The sequence below is a fragment of the Panthera leo genome, chromosome D3 (genome assembly GCF_018350215.1).
Source record: "Panthera leo isolate Ple1 chromosome D3, P.leo_Ple1_pat1.1, whole genome shotgun sequence".
NCBI lineage: Eukaryota > Metazoa > Chordata > Mammalia > Carnivora > Felidae > Panthera > Panthera leo.
Genome location: NC_056690.1, coordinates 41,066,563 through 41,089,410, shown reverse-complemented (window position 1 = coordinate 41,089,410; position 22,848 = coordinate 41,066,563). Strand labels below are relative to the sequence as shown.

General features: G+C 39.9%; 1 protein-coding gene across 10 annotated transcripts in view; it reads right to left on the bottom strand.

Moving 5' to 3' along the window:
• Positions 1 to 22,848, bottom strand: part of MYOM1 (myomesin 1) — a 168,660-nt gene that overhangs the window by 5,202 nt on the left and 140,610 nt on the right. For all 10 annotated transcript variants that reach the window (XM_042911112.1, XM_042911118.1, XM_042911108.1 and 7 more), the window contains 13 exons: positions 22,084 to 22,190; positions 21,922 to 21,966; positions 16,496 to 16,632; positions 14,220 to 14,364; positions 13,433 to 13,492; positions 13,070 to 13,137; positions 9,666 to 9,779; positions 8,883 to 8,970; positions 7,711 to 7,749; positions 7,515 to 7,620; positions 4,112 to 4,275; positions 1,866 to 1,902; positions 1,596 to 1,618 (listed from right to left, as the gene is read on the bottom strand). In XM_042911112.1, coding sequence (XP_042767046.1) covers positions 1,596 to 1,618; positions 1,866 to 1,902; positions 4,112 to 4,275; positions 7,515 to 7,620; positions 7,711 to 7,749; positions 8,883 to 8,970; positions 9,666 to 9,779; positions 13,070 to 13,137; positions 13,433 to 13,492; positions 14,220 to 14,364; positions 16,496 to 16,632; positions 21,922 to 21,966; positions 22,084 to 22,190 — 1,133 coding nt within the window. The remainder of the gene's footprint in view (positions 1 to 1,595; positions 1,619 to 1,865; positions 1,903 to 4,111; positions 4,276 to 7,514; positions 7,621 to 7,710; positions 7,750 to 8,882; positions 8,971 to 9,665; positions 9,780 to 13,069; positions 13,138 to 13,432; positions 13,493 to 14,219; positions 14,365 to 16,495; positions 16,633 to 21,921; positions 21,967 to 22,083; positions 22,191 to 22,848) is intronic.

Genomic DNA, 22,848 nt, shown 5'->3' with positions numbered 1-22,848 from the left:
GTCTCCTAATCTGTGGCGTGGAGGAAGGGTTGCATTACAGCTGTGGACATGATGTCACCCAGCTCTGCTCCACAGAATCCGTGGGATTCCTCTGGGGGCCCTCTTAGTAGGGGCACTGAGTCAGGGAGCTCAGACCCCCTCCCAACTCCAATGAAGCTAACTCAGCTTTTACCCATTTTGGTAAAATATCTTTCACACAGATACTGGATCTGCGTGAAAGATGGTGTTTGAATGAAGCATCCCCCAACATATAAAAGATTAAACACATGGGGCTAGAAAAGCACTAAAGTCTCTTCCAGCTCTAAACTGCTTTGGTACAGAAATTTCAGAAAGAGTTCATGAACTGGAAGGAGGGTCAGGCTCCTTGCCCACCAGAGTTTGAGAATGGGGAGTAGCCACCAACTGTGGACACTGGATTTGCTTGTGCGTGTGTACAGGAGCAGGAGGGGCACACTGGGTACCAACAAGGAGCGCTCCCCTCTGGCCCACAGTGGGCCCCGGTGCCTGCCCCACTCACCACTAGCAGCAGCCACACAGACCCAGCACAAGGGCAGGAAGAGGGAAGGAGCAGGAAGGAGGCGGGAAGCAGTGCAAGTCAAAGGTGAAAAGTTCCATCCTGAATGACCTGGAGCCACTAAAAGGCTGGCAATGACCTCATTTCTCACTCCCCTACGTTTCCCTTCCATTCCAGCTCAGGACTGACTCTACAATTTTAACCTTCAACCATTTTCAAATTGTTGCTTCACACACTCAGAGAGAACCTGCATGATTACGATATTTAGTCCATGACCCCTGAAATCCTAAAAGACTGGGCGTTCCAGAAATCTCCATGTGTGAGGCAAACAGCTGACAGAAGTTAGTAGTGAGCACATTTCTGGGTACACAGACTTGACTGTTTGGCATTTGTTCACTCAGACCGTGAAGTATTCAAGAAGGCCTTATTTGGCAGCTTTTATCCTACAAAGGCTCTTAGGAAAATGCAGGAGTAAATCAGTGATAGTGATTTACCTGATGCCAAATGTACAAAAATTCTTTTTTTTCATTAAAATTTTTTTTAAGTTTATTTATTTATCTTGAAAGAGAGAGCATGAGCACGGGAGAGGCAGAGAGAGAGGGAAAGAGAGAATCCCAAGCAGGCTCCACGCTATCAGCACACAGCCTGACGTGGGCCTCGATCCCACAGACTGTGAGATAATGACCTGACCCGAAATCAAGAGTCACGCACTCAACTGACTGAGCCACCCAGGCACCCCACAAAGTTTCTTATTTCTTCTTTTCTTTAATATAAATAAATTTTTCTGACACATTGTGCCTGCTGCAAGTGGTTAACAACTTGCATAATTTGTGCCCAGAGATTTCTCAGGACACCTGGGTGGTTAGCTCAAGAGCTGAGTGACAGTCTTAAAATGTAACCTGAGACCTTCCTTTCACAGACATTCTTACTCAAGAGACTAAATGAAAACACATGTAGAAGGTTAAAAAGAAAAAAGAAAGGAAAAAAAAATTCATTCTTCTCCATCTGCAGTCACAATAAACAAATGAAAGTTATGTTTTGAAACTATGCCAGGAATAAATGGGAAGGGGGTTTTACTTACTTTTCTCTGCAATGGCAGCTTGTCTGTGGTTGAGAGACAGGAACAAACATGAAAACAAAGAAGAATTTTGTTTTAGTGTTACTTCAAAGTGGCGAAACCTGGACTGCATTTCATTGCCTGGGAGACATCTTGCTGCTCAACAAGGCAGTGGGAAGTGCTGCTTTTAGGCATTTGCCAAAATAAAAGACCCTCTCTAACCCTCAGGTGGGGGAAGACCTGAGCACACCATGTTCCAGAGAAATCAGTGCACGCAAATGGCAAGGGACTTACTTTAATCTCTGGAATTCAGCAAAGGCTTCATCATATGCTTTAAGAGAAAAAAAGACAAGTTAGAATGTTCTCACCCAGAGCTGAGGACACAACAGGAGTGGATTAAAATTCACAGCCTGAGGTCAGTGTGATCAGTCCAGACATGACTAAGCTGACTTTGAATAAGGCTATGCCTCCTTTACTCTGCAACTTGATGGACTTCACAGGGGAAGCAAATACTTTCTAGGGAGAAAAGATGAAGTAGTGGATTTTAGAAGCTCCCAATTCGGTTGCAAGACCATCCTTTCAAACAGAAAGGCAAAGATTCACTCTGCCAAAGATAAAATGGTAATAAAGGTGGTTAAACATCCCGAACATCAAAAAGGCTTTTCTGTTATTAAATCATCCCCCATGTACGTCACAGCTTCCTAGCTGGACAGTTAAGTGTTTCCATGTTGCATAGTCTGGCCCGTCTATCTGTGTGAAAGGGCACAGGAACTATGACACTCACAGTGTGTGCCAGTATGGGCCTGAAGCAATGCTTCTGAGCTGGCCAGGAGCCGAGATAAAAGACAGCAGATGAGGAAATGAGAGCTACACTGTTCTAAAATCTCTTCTCCCCCCTGAGCCTGCAGAGCAAGCCGCTTGGAATACTTCAGGTAAAAAGGCAGCTTTATTTTGAAGTCTCTCTCATCTCTTCTTTAAGCTCCTCTTTGGTCTGAGAATCATGATATTTTATGTCTAGAAAGTATTTACATAATACCAGTCCATCCCCCTGCTTTTACAGATGGGAAGAATAAGCACAAAGTCAGGCTTCAAGTCTGGGGAGGTAGGCCAGTTAGGCTACCCCTAGCTAAGCGTTCAGTGCCCTTCCTTTTGCCCACACTACACTGAGACGTGGGCATCGCTGAACCAATATGCTTTGGTGAGCCGGGGAGTAAAAGAAAAAGTTTTTTAGGTTTTGGTTTTTGTTTTTAAATCCACCCCCTTCCTGTTTCCCATTTTCTGTTGTGTTTCAAAATGTTAGAGGACTGTGCGAGAGATCCCCTGTCGCTGCAGTGTGTGACTCAGGCACAGGGGGGAGGGGGAAGCGGAGGCAACAACTCCCATTTGAATCTTTCCAGTCCAAATGAGTGGGAGATGGGGGGTAAAGATAAGGGGAGTCAGCACAAAATAACTCAAGGCAGGACTGAAAAGGCTGTGCTCTGAATTGTGAATCTACTCTCTGAGGATTAAAAACACTAAGAGTTCTGGGATATTTAGATTGCATTTGAGTACATGAAGAAGTGGAAGAAAAAGTCAGTCCACAGTCTCCTTGAGAAATATTAGGTAGAAGCTAGACAGGAGCAGTGGAAGGAACACCCCAAGGCAGAGTCCCAAGTGCTTGAAGGAGGATGATAGAAACAGGAGCTGGAGGCAAGGATGGTGATAAGTAAGCTACACATTAAAAGCCTGAGGGTACAATATCCTGACCCTGTGGCTTCCAAGGCCTTGGGGCTGACAGATCAAGAGCCCCAGGTGCGTGAGGAACACACACTCGCTTTCCTCTTCCACCTCTTTTAACCATTTAACTTGTGGTTGATAGTTGCGTGTTACTTCTGGTCTGCGTTTGTCCATGTTTCTCACTACTTCCTGCTCCTCTTTCGTCTTCTCTCCAGATGCCCCCATTCTCTCAGCAGATGACCAAGAAATCTGAGGCCATAAGGACCCAACTTTTCCAACTTTCTTCTCTTCTCCTTAATATTGATCTTTGCCAATTCACATTTACCCTCCTCTGGTTTCTGAAGAAAAGGAATCCCTTGCTCTTCCCAAAGTCAACGCCTCCGCCTCAGCCCTAGATCTCAAGCCTTCCATTCTTCAGAACACTGATATATTGGTTATTCCCCTCCACTCCCACCTTCAATCCTTCCATCTCAACTGATTTCTTAAACTCTATTAAACATGCTCAAATTCCAATCACCATAACACATTTCTTTTTCAGTGATCGTCCTTGCTCAAGTGATTGTAAATCAACCTGCCTTTCTTTGTAAGCACCTTGAAAAGGTAGTTCTTTCTCTCCATGTTTATTGTCTCCACTGTATACTTTTCACTGATACTCCAAGACCCACTGAATTCTTTCTTCTACCACCACGCTAAATTTAAACTACTTGATTAAAATCCCCAATCATCTTTCAATAGTCAAATGTAATGGCTTCTTGTCACCCTTCATTCTTTTTTAAAAGCCCTCTCCTCCTCAGGAATTTCTAACCTGCAAAATATCCATTTACCTTGTCCAGAAAGATCCACTGTCTTTTGGTGTCCAGTTTTGCCATCAAAGAGCTCCATTACATACTTCCCTTTGTCATTCGGAGTGGGCTCATTGATTTGCAGCCAGATCTGCTCCCCGGTGACCCCACTCTTAACTCTGTCTGTGTACTTAATAGCAGTCCCGCTGTTCATATCAAAGAAAACATTGTTATTGTTTGCTTTCACCCAGAGCTCATTTTTACTCTTTCTTGAAGATCTCACCATAGAGTTTTACAGGCTTTCAAACAACATGGGATCCACATATGTTCTGCTTCAGAAAAATTATGGGCCCTGCATCACAGAACTTGGATTCCAAGGTCCAGGGCGGCGGTGAGGGTAGGGGGTCTGACAGTCTGTACATTTAACTCCCAACAGCAGTGTGGGGCCCTAGCCGATTGCAACGCCAATACTTCTCAGTGGTATTAATGATCTTTGTTTTTGCTTGGGTTTATTTGTAGGGCTAAGAGAATCTTTAAAGTGAAAAGGCCAAACTCCATGTTATATTACAGCATATTTCACGCAGATGGTCTACGGCTATAAATCAGATTTTACAAAATAATTAAAAACAGACTTAAGGAGGTTCATCTGTGGCTGAAATCTATTGACATGTACGTGGTTACAAAGCTATTTAAAACATATGTAAATATGTACTTGGTAGGAAGGCCTAGAGTAAATGAAAAGCAGAATCTCTGCCAAAATGAATGAGGCACTTTCTCTGTCCCTGAACGTGAGTTTCTCTAAATTCTGTAGTAGGTCATGAGCAGACACATACATTGCATTCTTTACAAGAGAATGAAAGCAAATAGAACCCTTTGCTTTGTGATCTGATGGCCTAGACATGTTACTGTTATAAATGAGGTAAGAGAGGTAGAGGTAGATATACTCTCAATGATGCTAAAAGAAACCTTATGAAGAGTTTGTAAACACAAGAGGAAATAAGAAAAAAAGGCACAAAACTACTTAATGATAGCAACAATTATGCATAGAGAAAAGACTGGAAGTACACCAAAAAGTTTACCCTATGGCTAAGAAAACTAGAGATGATATCATATTATAAACTCTTTCTAATATGTAATATGATATTATGTGTATTTTCTAAAAGAAGCAATGTGTTATGTTTGTAGTTGTAATAAATAAAATGAACTTTAAAAACAGAAAAACAAAAATCACGACTAAAAAAGTTTCAGCTTTCAAATAAACATTCACAGCATTTTTCTTATACACTACATTCTTTAAAAGCTATTAAAAGTTAAACTGCCATAAAATGAACAGTAATGGAGCCCCTCTGCACCCACAGACTTGAGTCTGAGCAATATATATGTCTTAGACAGTTAGAAAGATAGATAGTCCTCTGGTTTGCTATAATAAATCTGTTTGAAATCTCTAATCTCTGACCAACATGCATAATACCTTACATTTGTAAAGCCCTTCACGGTTTACAAAGTGCCATAACTTTCATTCTCTCATTGGGTCCATCAGTATTATGAGATAAAACAGGTATTATTGTTGCTATTTCATATGAGAGAAACCTGACATTTCAGAAAATTAAATGACTGGCCTAAGAATCAAAGGAAGATAGGAGCCAAGTCAAGACTAAAGCCCATTTCAGGGTTTTTTTTTCCTGTTATGCCGCATATTTACATAAAGACAGTGAAGACAATGAGTCCTTGATTCCTGAATCTTTCATAGGTACCCGGGTACATAAAACAGTCATTCAGCTGACTAGACTGAATAGAGTCAGAGGTTTATGTCTTGCTAGTCTAACAGGAGTTTCCTCAAAACTGAATGCTCTCATTTTTGTGAACAAGTAATTCTTTTAAAGATGATGTAAAGCCTTTTGATTGATGATTCAGTTAATTTATCTTCTCTTATTCTTCAGACTGATATATTAGGATGTCCTAGCTGTCACAGAGGAATTTCCTAGAATTTGATCTATTTTAACTTATAATTACTTTCCTAAAATGTTCTGAAAGAAATAGAACAAAGGAATGAAACCCCAGGCGTTCAAATTGGAATTTTACTCCTTCTCTTCCCACCCCCACGCCGCCCCCCCCCCCGCTCTGTTTTTTTAAGAACTCAGGAAATGAATAAGAATACGAATAAAAACTGTGTTCTATATCACAATAAAGTCATTTTTAAAGAAAACACAAATGACTGTTTTGTGGGACCCAGCTCTGGTTAAATGTTCAATCTAGACTTTTAAAGCAACACGAACACAGAGTAGTGCCAGGATGAGGGGCTCTGGAGCCAGGCTGTCTGGGCTCAGTTCTCCATCTACCACTTAGTCGTGTGGCCTCAGGCAAATCACCTCCCTGAACCTGAGCTTCCTCATCACCGAGTGAGAATTACTTGCTTCCTAGAATTGTGAATATTAACTAAATTCATACATGGAAAGGGCGTGGAGCAGTGACCAGCATGTTATAAACACCCACTGTAGGGAAGATAAACACTGTTGTGCGCCCCTTCCCAGGGCTGCCACAGTGACCTACTGCCCAGTGGGGCTGCTAAGGAGGTCTGCATCCAAAGAGTGGACTGAAGGGGACTGTACCCCATCAGATGTCTATGCTAGGCTGCAGTTCTCTTTCAGCTCAGGAAATTTCAAGGACGGGCAGAGGTTGAGGTCACGGCCAAAAGTATAATGGGGAGCTGGTTTGACTTAGAAACCTACTTCAGCTCTTAGAATCCCAGAGGTGAACTTGAGTTCACCTATAACACCACAGAGGACCCTGGGATTAGAACAGATATGCAGGCTCAGTCTAGCTCAAACACACATTCTGAAAGTAATCGCAAATCCCCAAAGCCTTCCAGGGGTGGATGAGAAACAAGTTAATGCCCAACTATGCCGACTGCTATCAACGCTAACAACAAACTCAGGCACTCCACTGGGTCAGGTTTCTTTGGCGAATGGCTATTCATTCAAATAACAGGAAATTTGGTGCCTCTTGGTGCATGCTGCTTCAGTTTTGTTCTAGACCATAGCAGGGGTTAGCTGCAGGTAGAGAGGGAAGAATCAGAATCTGGATCTGGATGCCCGGCAAAGCAGAGGTAGCCCAAGGTCTACCGTCTGGAGGTGGAGGTTGCATTATAGAGACGTGTATGGATTATGATAGTTCCCAAATCACAAAGACAGGTGATTTTAGCCATCACTGGCCTCTCCATGTATGTGTTGAGGGAAAGTGCTAACCTTGTCCTAAGGGAATTGTGGGGGTGCTTGTATCCTACACACATCAACGTCAGACCTGAGAAGTAAGAAGGCTCCTTACATGAGAGGAACAGAGGGTTGCTGTTGCCCTCCTCCTGCCCCCCTGCCATGCGCACGTGCACCCACACAAACATACATGGAGAAAGAGTTTCTACAGGGCAGTTAAGTTCCCACTTACTTACTTGTGGGACCAGTTAACTTTCAGATCATCCAGATAGTAAGTAACAAAAGAGTACAGCCGTATGCCCTCGGCTGTGCTCTGGATTTTCAGGTCTGTAGCAGACAAAGCTGAAAGAGGAAAACAGCATATTTCATACAGCTGTAAGCCTAACCAGGAGCATAATGAAGCATTGTCACGGGGAGACCATTTTAACTTACCTATTGTCTTACATACTTCAGTCATTAGTTCTTTAAAGGCTGTGGATAGAGAGTCACAGACAGAACTTTAGCATAAAAATGCTCACTAAGGTCAAATCTCAAATTGTTAGTAGCATGTGTTGTCAACATTATCCTGCCTGGTGAAGGGTGTTGGCCATAAGGTGAATTTGCTGACCAAATGAGAATAAGTACTCTTTGAGGGAATAATACTTTAATTTGTATCAACTTTTAAAAGGTCCCTGCTCTTATTTTGATATTTTTCCCCCTCTAATTCTTTGTAACTATATATACATTCTAGAGAAAGCCACCGTGAGATTTCCAGGAAGGTTCTTGGCTTTAGGATTCTCTTCTTCTTAAATCCCAAGAAGTCTTAGTTTACCTAAGAGGAAGTTTTCTCATCTGTGCCATCAACTCATAATGAATTAACCATCCAGGCTCCCTGATATTTCTCAGCCTTATAATGCTTTTTGCCAATAAGCACATTTAGTCTTGCCTCCACGAGGAGCAGGAAGGTGAAATCGAAGTCAGACTCACACTGTTTGTTAGTAATACTGTTAAAGATCTTTTCCAAGAACACACTTGGAAGTTTGGTGGTCACAGGTAGGTCTTTGTTATCATGATATATTTGTTCTTAGAAGTCTCTCAAAAATGGAAATTGCTTTCTTGCTCTGCTAATACCTGAGAGGTTTCACAGTTCACATATAAATCTTTCTTGCCACCTTTTAAGAGTGGACTATTTGGCGACATACTTTTCATAGAATTTTTTTTTAAGTGAACATCTTTTTAAAAAGTAAACCCAATGTGGGGCTTGAACTCACAACCCTGAGAGTAAGAGTCATATGCTCCTCTGACTGAGCCAGCCAGGCTCCCCTCACAGTAGTTCTTGATCCTGGAACATTTTTTATACGGTTGAAACAAAAATGGTGCTTTATAATGAAAATGGAACCCTAGGGGACTATGGACTACAAATTCTCTGAACGCCTAAAGTACACTTTTGATATCCACGAAGACTAAACGTGAAGTATTTTTGAATAAAACAGTCGTTCACTCTGCTGGAGTTTCAATTAAAACAAAACCTGTGGACAAACACAGCAGGACTTCAGCCTTACTCACCAGTCTGGTAACCTGCACACAGAACACACAAAATGGACCCTCCCAGTTGGTGGACTGACCTTCATCCACAAGCTTCAGTCTGCTCTTATCTTTTCCTCTGTCGTCTTTCAGGATAACTTCATAAATCCCAGCATCTTTCTTGGAAAACTAAGGGGGGGATGGATACACCACACTGCAGCTTCCAGCAGCCTCAGAGTACCGTGTTTGCACTCTTAAGGTCCTCTGGTTTATAGAACTGCCATCAAATCACACATTAAACAAGCATCTGGCTATGTGAGCAATGAGGAGTTCACAGACGAACGTGTCCATCATCATTTCACCAGCTAGCGGTCCTGATTTTTCACCCTCTAGGGCTATGAAGTCCTTATTCTTTACTTTTCCTTCATATTAAAAACTAATGATCACATATATTTGAAAGATATGGCCTTTTAGACAAAAAAGGAGGTAAAACCCTATACTTACATGAATACTACGCCTGATGTCTCTGTACTTTGAGGGAACAAGTTATCATGAGGCTTAAGAGCAAACCAAGAAGAATCTACTTAATTGCCTTGCCCCTCACCCATCTATGAAAAGAAGTAGCTTAGAGAGGCCAGAGTTGTGGTGTCTAACCAATATTGGTTGGATATCTGACAAATCCATGCATTATCACAAAGTGAGAGTTTTTGTGTTCCTACGGTTTGTTTATTTTTGGGGTGATGTCAAGGGAGGGATCTTTGGAGCAGCTAGAAGTAAGGTACTACAAATGCCTGGAGTTAAGGAATACAGAATCTTATCTCTGTTTTTAGAAGAATGTAGGGTACAGAACTAATAAATTACATTTCACATTTATAGTCACCTACCTCTGTTATAAGCAGTGTACATATGCCATCCTTAAAGTCATGCTTTTCATCCACTGATATCTCTCTTTCATCTTTGTACCACACAATATGAGTCTCCTTCTTAATATTTGCCACCTGGAAGAAAAGCCATAATTATACTTCTTGAAGTAAGGGAATGTTGCTCTTACAAAACTAGTTTCTAATGTAGCATTGGAAAGAAGAAATGCATGAAATTAGAAGACATAGATTTCTTTTTTTTCAAAAATTTTTAATGTTTATTTATTTTTGAGAGAGAGAAAGAGAGAAAGAGAGAGAGCAAGCGAGCATGAGCAGGGGAGGGGCAAAGAGAGGGGGAGACATAGAATCTGAAGTAGGCTCCAGACTCTGAACTGTCAAAACAGAGCCTGACACGGGGCTCGAGCCCATGAGCCTTGAGACCATGTCCTGAGCCAAAGTCAAACACTTAACTGACTGAGCCACCCAGGCACTCCAGAAGGCATAGATATCTGAAGGGATCAATTGAAAGCAATTTTAATTGGTAAAGAGTTTAGAATAAAATGGATACAAATGAATAAACCTAAATCAATAGCACCTATTTCTAGCAGTAAAAATTGACTTTAAGATTGTCTGGTGGACAGAAAAGAATAGATATGTACATGTTAACATGTATACTTAAATAAAATAAATAATAAATATCTGAAAACCATAGAAGACACATCCCATCACATTAAAATATAGCCTGTGTCACAAAAACAAATGGCTTTATCAAAACAACAGAATGAGTAAGCCCCAATGTATATCTAAATATTTTTAAAAAGATGACTGAAGCTTTGCAAAGAAGTGTGGAAGGGAAGTATGTTTGTGAAAACATTTTTTAATTAAAATGTTTTTAGTTTTGTTGAGATAAAATTGACATACAATGTGTAAGTTTAAGGTATATAGCATATTGATTTGATATATGTATATGTTGTGAATTGATTCTCACAGTAAGTTTAGTTAAAAACCATCAAGTATGGTTTAGTAAATTAATTGCTTAGCAATTTTGAGGAAACTCATTTAAATCCTATATCCATACATCATAACATCATAAGTTTCAAACTCGTACAGTTAAAGGGATCTTGACCTTTATCTACAATGTTTGCATTTTCTACAAAGAAGACTATATTCTTGTATTTCTGGTGTAATTAATATTGTGTCAAAAGTAAAGACTTCATACAAATCAAGAGAACAATCCTTAAGACCCCACTGAACAACTGAAGAAATGCACACACAATTCCCCAAAGAGGAAATATAACTATATAACAAACTATATAACAAACAGATGAAGAAAATGGTGGTGTGGATTCCTGCAGGAGAGGAGTGCCCAGCTCTGCCTTGCAGGCACGCTGGGGTTCTTGTCCTATATTCTTTTGAGTAGACTAGTTCCAAATGGGGTCCATGATAGTCTCATGAGTCTGAATGTTTAGTTACACATACTCCATTAACTACAATGAATATATAAATTGCTAAATGCGCCTAAACTGCTCTAATAATGAAACAAAGAGCTATGGGAAGACAGAGGAAGGTTCATTCTACCTGCACAAAGAAGGAAAAGGTCTTACAGAAAAGATGACTAAGCTGGGACTAGAGAAAAGATTTTGTCGGAGAAGCTGAGACAGCATAAGGAACAGGCACTGGAACAGCATAAGTACATAATGTATGAATATCTAGATTCTATTTTTAGGCTTCCGTGGTTGTTCAGAATCTGGGCAAGGGGCTGATTCTCCTGAGGAAAGCCATCAGAACAGGACACCGGAGCTCACATCCCAAAAGGCTAGTACAACAGGAAGCAGGATAGATGTGTGGGCCCCTGGGAAAGGGTGGTTTGCGGGGTGGGCGGTTGTGGAGGAGAAAGTGAGCCAGGGGCTGTATGGCAGTGGACAGCCAGGAGGAGAGAGAGGGTTTTGGCTGCTGCCTGAGAAACTGCTTTTAGGAAGCTTTGCCATTTCCATTGAGACTAAAGCCTAGAATTTAATTTTCAGACACCTTTCTGGGAGACTGATGTTTCTGTAACTTTCATCAGACTTAGAAGAGACGGGGGCGCTTGGGTTCTGGCTTTGCTAGTGCCAAATGCCAGATCCATGCTTCTACTTGGAGCCACTGTCTGCTGTCATGACCTTTACACTCCGACCTCATCCAGCAGTTCCCTGTCCAAAACACTTTGGTGACTCACTCGGCTGAACACACCATGTGCCAAGGTATAAAATGATTAAGGGTGTGATATGGCCTTTTTTCCCCTAAATCTTTCCCAAGGCCTAATGAGAGCTGTACACTCTTCATCAAACCTCTCCCCTCCTGGCAGCATGCTGGTTCCAGAACCAGCCTCTGAGCTAGCCAATACTCAAAGGAATTGTTGCACCAGTCACAGAATATAGATACGAAATTGCTAAATTTCCAGGGAAGGACAGTGTATCTAGAATGATCGTGGAATAGATCTACTAGTTAGAATGCACATTTGGCCTGAAACAAAGACCATGTGAGATTCTTCTGAGATTAATAATTTTTAAAGAGTTGGGAGTGGGGAGGGAAGAATGAATAGGCAGAGCACAGAGGCTTTTTGCTTTTTAGGGCAGTGAAAAAACTCTGAATGATGCTACAATGGTGGATACAAGTCATTACATATTTGTCCAAACCCATAGCATATATAATGTCAAGAGTGAACCCTAATGTCAACTATGGACTTTGGGTGATTATCATGTGTCAGTGTAGGATCAATTGTAGCAAATGTGCAACTCTGGTGGGGGATGTAACGTAGGTGGAGGCTGTACATTTGTGCGGACAGGGCCGGGTATATGGGAAATATCTATATCTTCCCTACAATTTTGCTGTGAACCTAAAATTGTTCTAAAAAATGTAAAGTCTTGGGGCGCCTGGGTGGCTCAGTCAGCTAAGCAACCCACCTCAGCTCAGGTCATGATTCATGGCTTGTGAGTTTGAGCCCCGTGTCGGGCTCTATGCTGACAGCTCAGAGCCTGGAGCCTGCTTCAGATTCTGTGTCTCCCTCTCTCTCTGCCCCTCCCTACTTATACTTTGTCTCTGCCTCTCTCTCTCAAAAATAAAATAAACATTAAAAAGCTTTAAAAAAAAAAAAACCCACAAAGTCTTAAAAAAAGAAAAGAAGAGCCAGTCCTTATTAGCTAAGGTGTAATGAATAGGAGCCATCATCTTGTCTTCCCATATTTTTATGTTGTTTTATCTTATTTTATGTTTCATTTTACTTTATGCTTCTTACCAACCAATGATTACAGTAACATTCAACAGTAAGAATGTGTCACTTAGCATTTTGGTTCAAATGGAGGAGATGAAAAATTGATCTTCCTTTTCTCACATTCTATTTTATCTTTATTTCCCTTATTTCAAATATTAAAAACTTATCTACTTCTTACCTTGCATTTCAATAGGACATTACATTCACCAGTCACTTCCCAGCTCAAATACTCAACAAAATGAGGACCTATAAAATTTTAATGACATCAGTAATCACCCTATTAACCACAAATGCAAAATCAAAGCTCATTCTTAAATTCTAAAGCGATACATGTGTGAAGTGATATTTTAAAATTCAAGATTAATTTTCAAATATTTAAATGGATACATATTTAATAATAAATATTTTCAATTATTTTTTATTTACCAGGGCATTATTAACATAAGCAAAAATAATGCATTTTAACTTGTTATGGAAATATTCTTGGAATATTTTGTTCAAGAAATTGAAGTTATTCTTTTTACTCACTGCCCATTTTTACCTTGTTTCCTGATCCATTCTTGCCGCTGGAATTCAGCTTCTTTCTGGAGCTTTTTATAAACTAAAGATTGAAAAATAAAGAAGTATGAAACTGAGTTGAGTGGTATAAATGTATATGCCAGTCACCGTGCTAAGTGATTTGTACTCATTATTATAACGCTCATACATCATGACCCCCTATTTGTTGTAAGTCTTCATGATGAAGAAGTAGGCTTAGAAAGGTTAAGTAAATTGTTTAAGGTCATTGCGCTAGGAAATAGTGAAGCAGTATCAGAAGTTGCAAATGTAGAGATCTGGCCAACCTTCCCAAATGCCACACTTGCTAAATGCCACATTTTACATCTTGGTGGTTTCTACAGTGGCTTATGGCAGCTGACATATAATCTAGTTCTAAAGTATGACTAATTGATTTGGCATACACTACTTTTGCATATTTTTCTTCTTAAGTTAAGTAATTTAAAGTAAGTACACAATATAAGGTAGGAGCATCTTTCCTGAGATACATATACAGACTTGGCTGTGTTGCAATCTCCTTCACTGGAGAATTTTAGTAATAAATACTTGTTTATATATGAGATGACTGAACTGCAGTCTTCCCTGTGGGGTAAGGATAAATCTGGTGTCTATGAAGTGAAGTACTATGGAAAGTATTAACTGAAAATTGGATTCCAATTTTGAAATACAAGAAGCAGTTCCTACTGCCTTCCACGCGACTACTTTTGTGCCATGGGTGTTTGCATTGAAGGGAGCAGGGAAATCTTTCAGCTGATGTTTCACAGAATTCGTACCATCTCCAATGAGAACAAGAGTAGAATGGCCAACTGCTTTTCCATCTTGAAGCTGGAAAGTGTATGTGCCCTCATCCTCATCCTGTAGCTTTTCCATGAACATTTCAATTATGCCAGTGTTTCGGTCAACATGCATCTTATATTTCTTCAGTGTGAAAAGGAAAACAGAAATCAGTGAGCTAGATATGATGAGGATGCCTGATAGAATAAACACAAACTCCAAAGAATCATAATGTTAACACAATTTCTTGTTCACACTTTTTTTAGATGCAAGCTTTCAAAATCTTGTGCCCAGGAAAAGGAAAACATTACATGGAATAGATGACCTTGACCAGAAATGATTACTAAAATCTCTGAAATTTAATTTTTTAAATACAAATAAAGTTTTATTATCCCAAGTCACAAATTTTGTCAAAAACGTGTTTTTAGATTCCCATTTTACCTTCCAGATTACATTAGCTTCAATTAGCAGAACAATGCAAAAAATAGGCAGCATGCAGATGTGTTTTGGCTCATTCATGATTATATCCCTAGCATCTTGTACATGCGTGGTATATAGCAGGCAATTAATAAATATCTGCTGAATTAACATGTGAATAAAAATGCTTCCAAAGCATTTGAAGTCCATTTGTTCTTAATAAACTGAAATTGCCCTACTGAACTGTGCTTATTTTATCATACTACTTAGGCAACTTCTTTTCAATGTAAAGATAAATCTTAGCTCTGGCATACAAGCACAAGTTCTATAATGGATTGGAATTAATAAAGTTCTCCTATAACTTGTCACAGAATGAAGGCTCACGTCTGGGATCAACTCTGTGCTGCAATTCATGCCCTAGACGTTCCCCTGAAGGAAGCCAGTCTCCAACTGAGACCACATTCTTGCTTAGCTGTCATCTACCTTAGCTTGTTTCCCTAATCCCCACTCCTGAGAGTACTCTCCCATAAATCAATTGGAAGAGAAACTTATTTCAGACTGTCCTTCTAAGGAACTTAGCCTAAGACAGTAATTTCCACCCAATGAAATAGTATAAGAACTAATTTCGATGACAATGGGCAGGTCTCCAAGTTTAGGGTACGTATGTGTATGTGGGCAACAACATGAAAGCGTGTGCGAACACATGAAGGGAGTGTGTCTATGTGCACGTGTGCATGAGTGGTCAGAGGGTGATGTCAACGCTGCTTTTCCTTCCCCTCCATTGGTCAGGTGATGAGCACACAGTCAATGAGAATATTCTGAAAACAGGGAGAAGATGGGCCACAGTGGACTCTGCGTGACCTATTCGGGCTCTACACACAGTTGCTAAATGAGTTGAAAAGAAATACATTACATATTCTTTTGCTATTTATGTGATTCATTCTCCCCTTCACTAACGAATTCTGAAATGTTTTAAAAACATATCTTGATGAAAGGAGAACAGGTTGTTAATATTGGCCACAAGTCACACTTCTCTCCCATCTTCTGAGTCTCTCATTCATACCCGTGATAGCACAGGTAAGAGCCAGAGCTCCTAAACCCAAATTCTTCAGTACCACTGAGTGCTGGCCTGATCCTGGCTCTACTGATATCCAGGGAGGACAAATAAAGTGTAGATGTTGTAACTCTGTCTATGGAAACTATGTGTTGAAAGCAAAGCAAAGAGTAGATATACACAACTACCTATGTAAATAAGATATCAATAGACATACACACACAGAAATGTAGAATCAGACCAAGAAGTATAAACCGATATGTGTATTACAAAACTGTAAGAATTTGTGATTCTTCTGAGTCTTTAAACTTTTTCTTACAATAAAATGTATTGCATTTTAACCAGAAGACCAATGAAAGATATTTTTACTGTAATTTTTTCTGAGCCATCAGAATAATAGAAGCCATTTCTTCCCCCGTGAAGAACCAAGTTCCTGTTGGGGTTTCTGATGGGAGTATGTGAGTTTAGTTAAGCGTTCTTGCTCCTCTGACTTCTCAGGAGAGCAGCTCCATTTGCACGGGTAACAATACTTCTTGGTTTGCCTGGGACAGTTTTGGTTCGATTGTTGTCCTGGAAAAATTATTACTGGAACCCTCTTTCATTCTCAAAAGTGTCCCAGTTTCGATAATACGATATAGTCAATCTATATTTTCCTCTCCTTTTTTTTTTTTTTACATATGAAATGACTTAAACCCCACCACTCCATGCTCAGTGGTTTTCATGACAACTTACCCGCATCTTAATAGGGCTTCCTCAGTACATTCTACAGTGATAAGTTTAGAATCTAAAAAGCGTAAAACATACCGGCCCTTCAAAAATCTCCTTGTCGTTAAATATGTAGGTGACCTTGGTGTTGGCAGATAGCTTCTCAGCCTGCATCCAGAACCGAACCTGGCCTTTCTCCAAAATTTCAACTGCCAACTCTGACTTAACTGGAACAACTATGCACAATAAAAATAAAAATAGCAATTTTATTGGTAACCAATTGTATTGATACAGATTTTTCAGTGAAAAAAACACTCAACAGAAATGACAATATAGCACCTTGCTTCTGGCAAAGCCTGGAGGCAGTAAGAAAGTTGTAGAGAAAGAACGATATTCAGCGATGGAAGACCTGGATTCTAATCCTGCTGCCACATTGGGCAGGTCATTCCCCTTCTCTGAGTCATAGATGTCTCAACCGTAAAAATGAGGAAGATGAACTTACCTCCAGGGTTCCTTCAGCTAACCTGTGTGACTCTCTACTGTAGCTTTGGTTAGGTTTATTTAGGGACAATAACAAAGTGTGATGAAATAGCCTTGGGCTGGCCCCAGGAGATCTGGAGCCTAGTCCAATGTCAGTGTCAGCAACTAACAAACTGTGTGATATTAGGCAGATTACTTCACATATCTGGACCTCAGTTGACTCGTTTATAAATGAAGGGGATTGAACTGAATGTCCTAAAGGGTCAAGATAGTTTCCAGCACCAACATTCTATAATCTCAATTGCTTCAAAATATTGGGAAAGGAGTTAAATTTTATTTTTTTCAACAACTTAACTCTCTGTGGACATTCTTTCAAATGTTTTTAAAGATGAATTTTAAAACAGAATTAATTTTGATTATATATATAAGATGAACCAGCTTATCATTTAAACTCTATTCATCCCACTGGTATACCAGTTCATTTAAGTTCTTAGACTAGGCAAAATTTCAGAGGCAAATACTTGAGTCACTATTGAGAAGGTATATTAAAATATGGCATGGCTTACCTCATAAAGAAAGTGAAGAAATCATATGATATCTCTGATTTATACCTGTATCGCTTCAGCCATTTAAGTCTGAATGAAATTTCAGTCTTTGGCTGATATCTCTCAAAGACCATTTTCTAAATTTCTTGTAACTTGAAAGTGTTCTTTATAAAGGCTCTTGCAACCAATGGTTTTGTATCAGAGGTGACTCCAGGGCAAACTTTGTGGAAAAGCATGGTTGTTTCTCAAAGTTTAATAGTCCTTCACTTCCTTTAGGAGAAATCATCACCCTTTGCTTTCTCTAAACTGTTCTCAAACTAACCTGAAAATTTCAACACATGCTACATTTTAAATTGTAAGCTTCCCAAACTTGTATGAAATGTATATCAATATTTCTTTGTACTTATCCTAAAACTATCCTTTCTAAGCTTAAGGGATGCCTATCATTTGCACTATTCCATAGTCACTGTAAAACTCAGTTACAGATTTGTTCCAATGCAGAACTAAAAGGAGGCTCAGATGTCATCTACTGAGGGGTGTCCACAATAGGCAGAAAATGGGCTCTGGTGTCACACCATGCCCTTGGACAGTTATCTCCTCTAAAACCTTGCATTCCTCACTTGCTAACATGGATATTATCTGCCTCATAAGACCACCAAGAAGAGTGAATATCATACCAGAAGACACTAAGACAGTGTGAATAATGACCAGTGCTCAAGAAATGTTAGTTCTTTCTCTCTTAATTTACTGATGAAAAAAGTGACCTCCAGGAAAGGTTAGTAACAAATCTGAGTAGCAGAGCTGAGACCAGGGCTATGCCCTCGATTCTGTGCTCCTCCTCGTCCTGGATGTCCACTCTGAAGAACACTAGTGGTTTTCCAGTGTGAACATGTCTGAGTAAGGCACCATGGACAGACTCTAGGCTTGTGAGAGCAGAAGCTAAGCTTTCTCGCTACAGAACACTCCTGCTTGCTACTAGTAACTCTTAAGGGGAATGGAAAGTATAATCTGTCCTAGAAAAGTCTGGAGACCTTGTTCTGGGAAATCTAATACATGAGTGATGAGGTTATCTAAGAGGGCCAGAGTGGTGGTGGAGGAGAAAGGGCATGCCCTCCTGGAAGTTTCAAGCTCCCTTAATATTCACGGTTCTCTCTGAGTAATAGGAAAATCACCAGAGGAAACACTGGCCACCAGTAATGCCAGAGAGGGTGTGGTGGCAAACAGCAGGTGCACACACAGTAACAGTTCATGTCCTGGTTAGTGACAGACTACTTGGGCTTAACCACGGGTATCCGCTGTGTACCTGTGGTCTAGTTACCTAATCTCTCTGGGCCTCAAAGTATACATCTCTAAAATTAAATCACCTTAGAACTGAAACTTTTCAGGTCATTGTGGAGTTTAAATGATATACTCCATTCAAGCACCCTATAAATACACTGGCATATAATCAGTGCTCTATAAATTTGGCTATTAATATTTTTGTACCTCTTTCTTCTTCCAGTCAATTCAACAAAACCCTACAACTACCCCTGATAAAATATAATACACTGATACCTAAAAGGACATACCAAATAGATATAAGTGATGTGTATGTGCTTGCATATACCTGCGCACATAGGTACACGTGGGATAATAACCAAGAGATATTATGCAAGCCATTGGCGATACTGAAGTATACCTTCCATCATCTCCCTCATAATACCTTGAAATCTTTGGAGAATAAAGTAAGTTTCTCTCAAGTAGGTTGCCTCTGTATACTGCATCTTAATATCAAAGCTGGTAAGACCCGCTAGGCTGTTTTCTGTTTTTAGTTTTATACATATTTTTTTTCTTCTTCTCAGTCCTAAATTTCTTTAGGCTCTTTTCTCTGGCAGTTAATTTCCTCCAGCAAAATATCTGTTTTTTTGTATGTTTAAGGCATATGTTTAGTGGTTTTCAAAATATTTTTCAAAACAGCTTAAAGTAGGAGAATTTACTGTGCCAAGGGCTAAAGGAACACCATACTCTTTTTTCACATTCGGTAAGAAGTAAGACCCATTTAAAACTTTACAAAATCTCAAGAAAAGACTTAATTATGTGTCAACATTTACCAGAAGGAAGTGGGCATAAATTGAGAAACTAGATATGCTACTTTGACCCTATCATCAGATCTCTGAAAATATTCATGTAGTGGCCAAGCTGATTTAGTAGTGGTGGGGGAAGAAAAGTGTGGGAGCTGTATTATTTAAAATGCTGCTTCGAGGCACTTGGGTGCCTCAGTTGGCTGAGTGTCCAACTCTTGAGTTTGGCTCAGGTCATGATCCCAGGGTCATGGGATTGAGCCCTGCATCTGGCTCTGTGCTGAGCTTGGAGCCTACTTAAGATTCTTTCTCTCTTGCCCTCTCTCTAACACTTATGTGCTATCTCTCTCTGTCTAAAAATAAAAATAAAATAAAATAAAATAAAATAAAATAAAATAAAATAAAATGCTGCTTCAATGGGCTAAGCAAATCACCCTTGGGTTGGGAGATCTGATACTTGAATGTCAGAGTTTTTAACACATCCTTGAGTTCTCTCTCTCTGCCTACCCAATGCCATACCAGGGCTCTAATAAAAAGGGAACCTCAGTTTGCTACTATTCTCTCCCCTAGAACCAGTAATTCGAGTGATTATGTTTATGCAAAATAAAATATCTCAGCATCCATGACAGCGAGATTGGGCAATTACTGCCTCTAAGTCCATAAGATCACTGAACTTCAGGGAGGCTTGGGCACCTCCAATTCAACACTAACACCCAATATTGTCTCATCTCCATCCTTTAAGCTAAATGTAAATGTCGTTTGGATCAGCTGTTGCCCAGATGCTTTGCCAATGTTTATTGTCTAACTAGATAAGTGGAAGCTGCTGTTCGTCTCCATTTCTACCAATGTTTGAAAGTAGACCGTGATCACTAATGGTCAGCACAGTGACCCTCTCCTTCACTCCCTACTTCACAGCCCTGGGGACATGAAGGGAGAGCATCCTGTACAGCTTGTAGAAAATCTTCTACAAGTGGGTTTTTTGAGGATCACTATTCTACTTCAATTAGTATTTATGTTTTTCCTGAAGAGCTCAAGGATCAACCAATACTATATTATCTCTCACAACATCTCTATACAGTAGGTGCTATAAACTATTACAACAGCCACTGCTAGTAAAGATACTAAGTAAGGCACAGGGAAATTAAAATGAGTTTCCCAGATTCATAGACTGGGTCAAAACTACTGAATAAGGAGAGTACAGGCCAAATATCTACCTTCCATACAATTAAAAAATGATAATAACTTTTAAGACACCATGGTATTACTTTTCCAGTTTCATAGTGAATAAGCATACAGACAAAAAATGGTTCTCTCCCAGAATTCAGAAAGTCTGTATCCTACTTTCACACCCCATAAGCATGTTGCTGTGCTGCTTTGTTGAACAAATGTGGTTTTGAACCACTGAGGCCAATAGTCACCAACACTCAGCCTCACAATGGAACAAGCATTCCTTGGTAATGGAAAAGAAGTCAGATAATTGGTTCCAGAGCAGTGTTTGTTTTTTAATCGTAGCCTTCACTGGGACTTTCAGGAAAGCTTCAGACCTTCCTCCTAGAAAAATGCACATATACAAACATGCAAGGTTTTGTCTATGGTCTGGGATCACGGTATAATTTCCTGAGTTCCTGAAAATTCTGTATCAGCAAAGGAATTATATTTTAGGGACCAAACAGTAAAAAAAAAAAAAAAAAAAAAAAATCCTGGTTTAAAAGAGTGAGTGTGGATTATCACTCCCTAATTGTTTTCTCAAATTCTAGGGTATAACTTTCTAGATAATCCCCTAGTTTGGTCAATAGATATAAGTGGCAAGAGATCTTATCAGGCCAATGGAACTTTCCGGGTGTCATTTCACACTTCTTTCTCTTCTTTTAGGTGTCAAATGCAAAATTTAATCTTTTATGTGGAAAGTGCTTTATTGAAGAGTTTGTAGATAGTGCAGAGAGATTCTTTTTCCGACTAAGGCATCTTTACCTTATTTTCCAGGAGTTTAAAATGGTAGATAATGTCTTTAGATTATCTTTAATTAGAGGTATGATTCTTCTATTATGTGCTGACATTAAATTGCTCAGGAAGAGGTTGGTTTGCCTAAAAAACATGCAAATTAATGTATCCAGAATTATATAATATATAGGGTTCCAAAATACATAGGCAAAAGGTGAAGAACTTGATTATTCAGCTGTTACACCTACGTAACCTGACACTTCACTATGTCACAGAGCATGTGACATTTTTTCTATGTTAGTATTTGTATCTGTTTAGAACAATGGCAAAGATAAAAGCAGCACTTCTGGAAAGTGCATTTGTAGCTACCAGTCTATATTCCATTGTGTGTTCTCAAGAGCCTCTTGTCTTGACCCTGTCAGAGTTGTCTTCTGACCTATTCCAGAAGTCACCACCTAGCAGGATTGCTAAACTCTGTGAATGTACTGTGGACACTTACTTGGAAACTTGTGTTCTTGGCTGAGAGCTAGTAAACGTTTCAACTCTGTAGGGAGAAAAAAAAGAACAATTAAACTACTAAAACAAAACTCACCTGATCCCAGAGGATCATTGATGAATCAGAGCAGCATTAGACTTATGAATGGATTGATTTTAAGCTTACCGTCCTCGTCTATCAGGTAGCTTGACGCTATCCCATCCGTGTCTGTTACATCGCAGGAGTAAATACCTATGTCTTCCGTCCCAAGGTCCTTGAAGGTCATTTTTGTCCTGCAGAACAGAATACTCTTGTTAAGAAGGGAGGCTGTCCAGGGTCTGTGGGCTGGCGTCCTGTACTGTCTCCAGGTGATTACCTATGCGACTTCCTTCATTGGGAGCACTTGCTCCTAACTCCCCTACTGACCTAAAACCTGCACATTCCTGCAGCTTCTGGGAAGACTTTCCTGACCTCCTCCTGGGACTGCAAGGATGACAGGCGGACAGGAGTGGGGAGCTGGTACAAACCTCCCATCCCCAAGCTATGTTGCATATCAATGCCCATCCCCCAGAAAGATATTTTTAACTGATCAGCCCTTGCTGGGGGAAACTAAAAAAACATTTTCCTCCACAGGGCAGAACTTTCTGTTGACAACTCCAAGTGCCCCTCTTATGTTAGTTAACCTCTGAACTTTCCTTTTTGAGGTTATCATACTGTATTGGTATTACCTATTTTATTATACGTATGCCTCCACTATATAGTCATTGTGCCTTTAGGGACGAGATATGTTTTATTTCCTGTTGTGTCTCCCAGCATCCAATAGTTTTCTGACACATAATATGTGCTTAGTAAATATTTGTGGAATGAATAAATGAATGGGTCAATGGTTTAGTTCACTGTGTTTTCTAACTTTGGTGAGTGATGTTGCTACTCATTGTCTAAGATCAGCCA